Source organism: Opisthorchis viverrini (assembly GCF_000715545.1).
Source record: "Opisthorchis viverrini unplaced genomic scaffold opera_v5_57, whole genome shotgun sequence".
Taxonomy (NCBI): domain Eukaryota; kingdom Metazoa; phylum Platyhelminthes; class Trematoda; order Opisthorchiida; family Opisthorchiidae; genus Opisthorchis; species Opisthorchis viverrini.
This window is the reverse complement of record NW_008751714.1, coordinates 885,286-895,877: the sequence shown is the minus strand read 5'-3', so window position 1 is coordinate 895,877 and position 10,592 is coordinate 885,286. Positions and strand designations below refer to the sequence as shown.

Sequence of the window (10,592 nt, the reverse complement as noted above, 5' to 3'; positions counted from 1 at the left end):
GAGGCGCCAGATGATTCGTAGTATACATTGTCGAAAGTAACCAGCACATTGAAACCAAACGGGGTGGCTGGCCCTGTCTGGAGTTGCTGAACTCTTAGCTCACCCAGACAGACGTCCAGGCTACCCGGTCGGCACCACGAGGAGGTGGTTCAGCTCGCCGAGTACTACTACTACTACTACTACTACTACTACTACACCGGCGCACGCTGGACACATTTGAATTTCCATGTTTGAACAGGCAAACGTTTTCACACTTGAGTGATGTGGTTGGTTCGCTCGACGCCTTGAAACACGACACAGTAACTGTCATGGTTGTGTCAGTCGAGTGGCTTGCCTTTCAGAATTTTCCAGTCAGGTAGCACCGCACACGCTCAAGCGTGAACACGTTCGCCTTTTTAGAGGAGAAACTTCAAGTGTGTCCGGCATGCGCCGGTGAGCTAGCGGTAACACACACATCTCCACAGTTCAAACCACCGCACAGCCAAGAATATGCACTACTGATTAGCTCTAATAAGAGCGGAACTCGAATCCTTTGACTCGCCATAATGACTGCGCCAGGACAGGCGGACGATTGTTCGAACGAGAATGATGTGAACATGAATTCTACGAATCCTACAACCACTAACAACCAGTAGGTTTAAATGATCCGAGTGCAATACACTACTGCTGCTTCTATTTTCCAAAGGTTGGGAGTATTTTGTTTTCCTCAGAAGAGCAATAGTGTGATCTTCAGACTCTGGGTAGCAGCTGGAATGCACTGGGATTTACCTGTCAGATGGATTCGATAACTCGCACGGTCGTCTTTGTTTGATTTCCGTCTAAAAGCCTCTGAACTTAAACCTCTCATTTTCAGTGATGTCAGCGCAGTTTCGGCTCTGGGCCAAGGATTTTGCTTTCGTTCTTGAGTGAGGTTCCATCCCAGGACTGTGTTTTTGTGTAAACTTGCTCGATGTGAACCATGTGGATGAGTTTTGACATTCTTAAGATTCGTGATTCTATCCCAACTATGGATTCGTAATTGCTCCTGTCTGGGCCTTGCCAACGTGGCAGCGTCTCAGCTCTCATGCCTCTTTCGGGTTTGATGACAGCTTTGGACTGAAGAGGGACGGCATCTGAAGCATTGTTTCCTAATCTGCATGGTTTTGTCGACAGCTGTTTCATTCTTTACTATTTTTGGTGCGATACAATACATACATACAGCATCATATGTATGGTCAGGTACACAGAAAATCCCCGGTGGAGAATCCTGCGTAATTGCCGAACGCGTAATGAGTAAATGGTCAGTCATTCTTCTTCAAAATGAAGCATCGTATTTTTCAATTTGATCGAGAATTTTCTATGATCAGTCTTGTCGTCATTTGAGTGGTATTTCTATGATCCACTGGCGTGTATCTGTTACCACACAAAATGATAGTGACTGTGGATTTTTTGGACTAGCAATTCTTTTCTGTTTGTGCTTGTAGCCAGAGAAACGCACCTCGTCCCCGGATACCCTTTTATTGCGGATCAATGATGGTCCAGTCACAGCTGATTCCTCAACGTAAGTTGTTGTGTCGGCTAACGTTTTACGGTAAATAATTTCCGAGCTACTATGATTGATGTGTTGCGCCCTGTAAGGTTTTTGCATTTCTGTTTGCAGAAACCAGTAATTGCACCCAGCCCAACTTGTTATGCATTTTTCTCTCGCCTCCCTTGATGAGTCATCTTGCGTTTCCAGGTCATATTCTGCTCCCGGTAGTCTAACGCTGTCTCGTAGTCTAGTAAACTTATCTCACCTTATTTTGTGAACTTGTGAAGCTAAGTTGAGTTTGGTTGACGTTTTCCAGAAAATGAAGGTTCATTCTGATGCTATAGGCTACGATACTATGTTGGCCCATATTCACTCAAATAGGCATTCATAGGAGTATACCATACAGAAAGGTGTGCTCTTATTTTCTTCCCGGTCGGTGATTTCCCCCTTTACTTGCAATTCCTCCATGTTAACGATCATTCACGAGTAAATCTTTCTTGGGCACCCTCATCTCAGCCACCCTCCGTGTTGAATTAAACTGTTGTCGTATGGGAATGAATGACCTTAGCATCACTTGGCTGATCCTAATAAACTTCAATCCCTTTGACCTCCTTTTTTAGGCATAATGTGACCCTCTTCAAATCCCGAATTTAGAACGTAGGCGACTTGAACTCCTTCGCCGGCAATAAAGGTGGTTATGTATTGCCTTTTGTTTAGGGCCAGGCCTTATTTGTTCGTGTTTTGTGGGGTTGCTAACTCCAGGTGATAGACCACCGAACCCGTAACTCTCGCTCTAGGTGGTATGGCGTTTTATAATTGGTCACATTGTTCAGGACGTTTGATTTTGAGGTTCACTCTACATTCACCGGAGCACTCGCGAATGAGCAGCGATAAATGACAAACTGTTCTATATCTGTCAGGGATCCTCACCGGAATCATACTTTTTCCAGGAAGTTTCAGTCACGAAGGCACGTACGAATGCGAACCGCCTTGTTAGTCATAAATTCGACGTTCGTGTCATCAATGTTTTGGGGTATGAGGATGAGGCACATCAAATCCTTGCTGCTGATATTACTCATTTGAACACTGTAATATTTTCAGTCGTTTTCAAAATGCATCTGTATTTGGGGCACTGATCACTTTGTTGACATTTTTGGGAAAGGAGCACAGATTAAGCATCCATTTGTCTTCACACAATCTCCTAGTCAGCGCGTTGCTCTTTGGAAAAAAATTCTATTGTAGTTCTGTGAAGCATTTTCCAGTTGACAATTGCCTTGCTCCGGTGAGCAAAAACTTCCAGTACAGTTTGGTCACATCAGACACCTGTTACAGACAAAGAACGCCCCTTCTCAATTGTATATCGAGTACCCCGTCGTGATTCACGATTCAGATAACCTTTCGGCAGTGACCGCTGATGAAACTAGTCGGAAACGGTCGGACGGATGCCGTGTGAGATATTTGTTTCCTTAATTTTACCGGAGAAATGTTGTTGTTGGCAAAGTTGGGACGGATTTAACTTAGTTGTTGCCACCAGGTTTGTGGTGGGAATTTGACGAGGCCTAATTGAAGAGGTCGTTAAGGACAATGCCATTGCTGAGCTACCAGTGCTTTGCTAGCTTACGAGGGCTTTCTAGTGTGAATAAACCAAACAGTCTGTTTTTTAGCGGCCTTAATTTGACAGACCCACTAGGTATTTTCTCAGCCCTCAAAAGGTCTGTGGACTACAGTTTGTCATTCTCTCTTAGCTGGTTTTCATTGAAAAAAAAGACAAAGTGATGAGTTATTGAAAACATTTTAGTATTGTTTTTGCTCATTTTAAGGTGACATCCACTGCTGTGCTGTTGAGTCATCGCTTTCATTCCTTTCTGTAGCACGTGCTGTAGAGAAGTTCTTTTATCGAAAGTTCACTCTTTTGAGCGGGTTCCCATTATTACTGAACTCGCTTCATGTGTCTTTGTTTCAGTCAACGTTCCTTGTCAGAGGCCGTGATGTCACCGATTGCCATTGTCAGTGCGGCCACTTCTTCATCGAGTGACGGTGGTAGTGATCCAAGTTTGGTCCTTCTGACTCCGCCAACCATTTTCAACTTGTCTGAACGCCATAAACTTAAACCAGACCTTTCCACGGACGCAGAACCCGCGTACGCTTCTGACCTTTTCTCCGATAAATTTGAGTCGATCAGACCATGGGCCGGCGTGAGTAAATCATATCTGGAACGCGCAACACGAAGTTACCATCCGTATTCCTCTACAGGTCATTGGCAGGGGCGGTGAGTTTGCTTCATGTCATCTCCTTCAATAAGGTTCATGACAAGTCACGGTTTTACCCAGCGTTTTACCTAGCTTCTCGGCTGCCATATATCGATTAGGTGTCAATCGTTGGGAAAAGCAGGCAGTCGAGCAGAACTACGCTGATAATCTACACTTCGGAAGATTTCGGCATGTGTCATCATGATTTCACTTAACCGAACGTGACCATTCGTCTGCGACGGCTGGCTAGCTCTATTACCAGCTCAGTGGACTTCGCTCGTAACGTTGTGTTACGACAACCTCTTATATTTAACGAACAGCAGAAGGGGGATACTCCAGTTTTGACCTTCCACGAGTATTCTTTGGTGTTTACACCTCCAAACTTTCAGTCGGAACCAGGACACCATGGACTGCTGTCGGTGTTTCCGAGTAGTATCTTCAATTACACGCGTGAAACGATGCGGCTATTATACAAGAAAATGGGTCGCACCAACGTCTGGCAGCCGTCTTATAGTCACCATTCTGTATCATTATTCTCTCCATTGTTGCTCCAGAGACGATGCTGGGGATAGCACTGTATAGCTACAAGTCCGTGGTTGGATTCGATCTCGCACCTCTTGATTGCTGCTGCCTGAGCTTCGATAATCTGACAGTATCTCAACCATAGCGTTTGCTATATGATGCATGCTGCCGTGATTAAAGTATTTCCTTCATACTGCTAGTAATTTAGCATCAGTCCTGGTTTTTTTTCTGGACAACAATGACTCCGCACGCGCAGCATACGATCTCGTCGCTGGAGTTCCTGGTACGAGATACATTTCGTGCTAGACTCACCTGATTCGCCTTGTGTGAGAGCTGGACAGAATCGCATGATGGCTCGAAGTATCTTCTTGGAAAGGACAAAAATAGACACTGGTTGAGACCCAAATATCATGAGTAGAGGAATGATGGTGTTTGTTAAATTATTAGTTTCAGGTTTTCTTGCTCATCGGATGGGTTCATAACCGAGGGTGTGATTGGTTTTCTGTCAGCTGCACATATTGTTCTACAGCATAATTAAATATTTATCACTGCGTTTTGTTGCATCTACCGGCATTTCCGCTACCCGCATCCGCGTTCTACTCTGTTACCGTACCCCCCCCCACTTTCGGGTAATTTCAACTAGTCTACGTGGCCCTTTGTAATTAGTGTTATTTATGGTACGTTGCTTGATCTAATCTGTTATGATTTGGAAATGTGGTGAATATCAGTGGATATTTATTTCTGGATGTGGGCCTTTGAGGTGAATCTCTGACTTTATCCTTCTTATTCGTATCTGACTATCACTAGGAGCAGACTTTGTTTATGACGGTGTGGCGAATGCAAAGTTAGAATAACATAAAAATTTGTTTTTAGTCGCATTCTAACACTAAATTGACCGTTGCGATTCTTGGACTGAAATGTCATCATTCAGTTACACAAGCCCATTCTCTCGTGCATATCCTGTTTTATTTGTTCGTACTCTCTCACTACAGTACAAAGTACGCCAGTCGTTGTATCCGTAAACCGGGCTGCCAACTGGCGTTCCCCAGAAATACCCGTTCAAAGAATATCCTCCGAGGTTTAACGCAGTTTAAATCTCCAAAGCAAATCCATATTCAAGATCCAATGCCGAGTAATATCCGTGAGATCTCAGATATGCCCGTAACCTTCAACCGCTCTCCTCCACCTCCGTATCATCAAGTGGCTCGCGGTCCAATGTTGGTTCCTCAGCAGCAAACGCCAAATCTTTCGTCTGCATACTTTAGTCCGTTTTGTCCAATGTGTCGTGCTGAACAACAATGGTCACATCAGCCAACAAGTCATTTCTTTGATATTGGCGTTCCTGTTCAAACTCGACGGGTTCCTTGCCGCACTCGCCTCAAACACCGTGAACGGAGGAGACGCCGACCATCACCCAACGTAATCCGTGTAAGGTCTTTCGAGATACATGCACATTCAGTCTGTTGTCACAGCGATGACGGAGCATCACCTGCTGACGGCAGTGACAACACTCAGTCAGGCGATCCAAATATCCGTAGGAAACTCTGTGGTGTGCGAGTCACAATTGAACCCCCGGATGTGAGTGGTTGCCTGTCTAGTCTATGCAATGATATAGTTTTATGCAGTAGGAACTGAATGCTTCATTTTTTTTTTGTTATTTTTAGTGTTGTTGTCTTAGGAAAATAAAATAGAATTCTAGTCTATGATATAGTTTTATGCAGTAGGAACTGAATGCTTCATTTTTTTTTTGTTATTTTTAGTGTTGTTGTCTTAGGAAAATAAAATAGAATCATATAATCGGGTGGTGTCACCTGAATGGTCGACCTCACTTTTATATGGTGCTCTTACCTTAGTAAACAGCTCAAGGAAGATAGTCTCCTTAATGATACAAAAAATCCTATCCGTGGTTCAACGGTTATAATCATTTCGGGTGCCTTCATCCTATAGATCATGTATTCTGTCACGACCGGGGTCAGGCTGATCCGTCTGTGTTTACCACATCCACCACGAACCCGTTTTTTAAATGCACACTGTCACCTACTCTCCCCAGCTATCTGGAACGGTTTCCTTTTCCCAAATGCAGGCAGGTAGATCATAGAAGCGCTGACTGAGGACTTCACTCCGATTTTTGAGCTAGGTGTGAGGTCATCCGGACCAGTTGCTCGGTGGTGCTTGAGAGACATGCAGTCATAAAAGTCCGAGGCTGTAGGGTGTTCCACGTTCACCGTTCAGGGTTCTGCGTCAGTTATGGACCCCAGATGAGTTTCAGCTGGTAGCCACGATAACTGTTGTTCGAAGTATCCTGCCCAGCAGTTATTTGCATAGTACTAAGGCACGCTAAGTTTCCCGAGATGAACTCCCATATGTACCCAACGGGACACCGGTGGGACCAAGCGAGCGAATTATTCTAGTGGTCACTGTATGGGGGGATATCCGTGTGGCGATTATGAGAGCTGCTTCTCAACATTTTTTTATTGGACTTCGGATGAAGCACTACAATAGAATGGTACGTGAAAAGTGTGCTTCTAATCCCATAAAAACGGCTCCAACTGGTATCTTGTGTCGCTTTACAAGCGCCGAGTATTGTATACCATTTGCTCGACAACTTCGGTGTCCAGTGTTTATACAAACTTTTGCAAATCGCATCTATATGAAGTGGTCTACAGTTCCACGGTTTGTCTATTCCGTCTTTTTCCGTCTAGTTTCATTTAAAAAAACCATTGACTTGATTACCCAGTGAAATTATCTAAGCATAGAGTAATTGGGGTTACAGTATGGAGGGAAGTACGTCCAGAGATATATGAAAGAACTGTTGCGGTGGAGGGGGGGAACGGCCTTCTATTGAATTTACAGCGTTTCGCGGCGAATTTCGTTATCAAAGTTATGGCTGTTCTAACGGTAACAGCGAGCAACTTTTTGATAAACAAACTGACGTACCTAGATATCCGTCAAAAGTTCCCCGGTAAGTTTACAGAATCTGGATTTGGTTCATTTATAGCTTATTCTAGTGTCGGTTAATCCGGAATTTCCTATAAAACGGTAGGATCTACGCCTCCTCAAATATATCGACATGGCAAAGATAAGTTAGGACGGCCCGGTGAGATTTTCAAATCCCTAGTGTTTTACAAGGGTTTTCCTGACATCTCCCGGACTAGTTCCTCCCGAATGATATTTTGCCCGTCAGTTTAGAAGATCGTGCTGATACCCACGACCTGTTTTAGTTGAATGATTGGACTTCCAGCAGATCTGCAATCCTTTTCCCCTTGTACGGAAGTATGAACAAACAGTTCGAATCGTATCCTTCATTTTGAAGAACAGGACGTGTTGCCCCGATACCTTTACTGTGAGCTGACGAAAAGTAGATAGAACGAGTAGACCCGGCCAAGGTCGAGTCCGGTTAGACGGGTGAGCCAAGTGAACAGTGATCACAATCCCCAGAGAGAATGCGTTGTCAGCCTCATTCTCCACACCCCATTTGTCCCATTCGAACTCAGTCATCCCCACTGGTTAGTTTATGGCGAAACAGCTGTGGATTTACATTTCTGCGTTTTACCTCGGTCTGTTCTACTTCCGTTTTTTTGTTTTGGAACATTCGTCCGAGAATGCCTGTCATGATACCAAATGCTGTATGTGATAGTGGAGGTGTAAGACCTTCCGACCTTGACCCTGGACCTCGACGTCTCCACAGTCCAGTGTGTGATAACATTTCTTCACGGTCTCTGGTTTATAACCGAGGAGCTTACTAGGGTATACGCGTGCTAGCATGAGGGTTTAAAACGACTTAACAACACGAGAATTGTTTGTACATCATCCGGGTAAACCGCTATCTTGAACTCAGATAATGGCACGAGCAATTTTTCGCCCAGTCAGTGTCCAGTAGATGTAAGTCGAATTTTGGAACATTGAGGGTGTTTTTAGCGGGGCCGAATGCTTAGTTGGAGTGGTGTTGTTTTAGCTTGCTCGGTGGGTGTGCCGATTCCAGAAGTCATTCAGTTTAATCCCCGAAATTCCCGTGAGAAGACTAGGCTTATGAACGTCAAAACTGTGATGTAAAAATGACGTGGGAGTTCTGCTGTTGGTGAAGGATCCCTGCAATCACGTCTCATTTTCAGTCTATAAATTATCAGTACTGACTTTTTATCTAATAAAACTCTGGATGGCTTTTCGAAAAGCGTTTCTCACTGCGGGCAATAGGCATTGAGATGTTGATAGGAAAGAAAGTAAATTTGCACATTCCAGTGGTTAGGAAACTGGATATGGTTAAGTCGGTTGCGTGTCGTCTTATCCCGTGACCAACGTGGACTTACTATACTTTCTTTTTGTAGTACTTTTTTTCTGTGGTTTATCGCTATAGCTCATACATCACAGTGTTGTTTTCCCCTTGCGCTGCTCACGCACACAGGTCCAGTATCACCACACCCCGGATACCTTCGATTCTGCCGAATGTTCACCTACTGACACCGCAAATTCGAATTCTTCCGACTCAGGCATTCGCCAAGTCGCCGGACGAAGGGATATGATTTCGTCTCCAGGTTAACCATGACGAAACTGCACCCTTCGCGACTCGTTGCATCGAATATCCTGTCTATGGACATTTCTCATTTGTGTTAATGATCTCATCAATTTACTTGTAACCTAATCTCCTGTTCGTTTATCTTCCGTAATTTCCTATTCGTTTACTTTTTGGCTTTCGTATTTTTAAATGCATGGACAATCTGTCGTCCCCATGCCAGTCGTCAGTCATTCTTATCATCATTAACTTAAACAGCTTCGTATATCCGTACTGTGAAATTTCGGGCGATCGTCACGAAGTCGCGGCTCGCTGTTTATGCCTTGGTGTTTCGTTTACTTTCGTTTTGTACATACGTTTACTGTAGTGTGTCCAAATTATACTTACTATCCCATCCTCTCTTAGTGCCACCAAGTCACGTGCACCCTCATTCATCCCACACTTCATCTGCAGTTCTTCCTTAGGGGTGCATACAACAGTCAGTCGGAGCAAGGGCCGCTCGCGAGAAGCGACCAAATTGGTTTTTCACGAGGGTGTGGTCTGCCTCATAGGGTGGCCACTTTCGCCCGATTTTGTGGGCAGAAACGCACATTCTCCAACTTCATACAGTCGTACGACCGAACACCGTACCTCCCAATGTAACATAGTGGTATGCGAGTTCAATACAATAAAACCATACAAAGACTATTTCACCAACTCTGATTTACCACCTTCAAAACTAATGGGTCTGCTTCGTTTCCGAGAGCTGACTCATCCTACCACAGCAGACAGTTATCATCAAGTCCCGTCTTAGAAATGGTTTGTCACGTGGTATATTGTGACGCGTTATATGGTAATTCTTATATCCCCGCGAACACCACGGCTTCCAACACCGGGCATCTTGTTTCATCCGCCCGCTTGTATGCGGGAAATAAACGATGTCCAGCCCAATCGTGTGGCCTTATTGGCCACACAGTTCTCATTATCCAATCATTTCGGTAGATTTTGTGCCTCTTCTGATTCCTGTCGCTATATCATGGTACGTATTCTTCACTGTTGAACGTCGATCGTAAGCCTCGTACATAAGCGTTAGTTGAATTACGGATATGTAACTTAATTAGAATGAATGCTGTCTAGGCGCAACGCACTACTAGATTTTGCTGAAAACCCTTCGACAGCCCACGACCGGTTTCGCACTGCTTGGCACAGTTTTCGAGTTTCCGTCAAGTTCTTATTTTACCTGATTTTGACATATACAGACAGAAGACTCAGTGGAATCTCTCGTTTATGATAAACGGAATGTGCTGCAACTAGACTGCGATATTCGAGATATCGCAATATGTTGTCTAGCCGCAACGTATTTGGCGGCTCAGTTCAACAGACCATCATAAACGAGAGATTCAGTCACAGTCATTTGAGTCTATTGTCAAAATCAAATTCGTTAGAATAAATATTACTAGAAATCAGCACCTAAATCACAAGAATATGTAGTTCAGGAAAGCCGTTTTTACGATACAGTCAGCAGAAGCTAGTTAATACTGGTAAACTGAGAGTCCAGTGGAAAGCTCGCATGTGGGTGGCGTGGTAATCAAAGGAAGGGGGTGTAAGACACGGTCAACAGAGGGCTGTCGAGTTGGCCTGCAGCAGTCTATGGTTAGTTCAGTTTAAGAGAATGTGTAATTCGTGTGCGGATACTGTTTTGTGACTTCGCGTTTTTCAATTTCGTGTGATAGGGGGGAGTAGACAAAATTGGGAAGATATTTTAACCGCCGTGATTTGGCCACTTACAATCCAGGGAGAGGTACTGGAAGTTATGGAGCGT

At 44.3% G+C, this 10,592-nt stretch overlaps 1 protein-coding gene across 1 annotated transcript in view; it reads left to right on the top strand.

The window, feature by feature from the left end:
- Positions 1 to 9,166, top strand: part of T265_03846 (hypothetical protein) — a gene marked incomplete at both ends in the record, with an annotated part of 20,021 nt that extends 10,855 nt beyond the window's left edge. Inside the window, 4 exons of the mRNA XM_009168427.1 lie at positions 1,464 to 1,540; positions 3,474 to 3,779; positions 5,274 to 5,859; positions 8,684 to 9,166. Coding sequence (XP_009166691.1) covers positions 1,464 to 1,540; positions 3,474 to 3,779; positions 5,274 to 5,859; positions 8,684 to 8,818 — 1,104 coding nt within the window. The remainder of the gene's footprint in view (positions 1 to 1,463; positions 1,541 to 3,473; positions 3,780 to 5,273; positions 5,860 to 8,683) is intronic.
- Between the last annotated feature and the right edge of the window lie 1,426 nt (positions 9,167 to 10,592).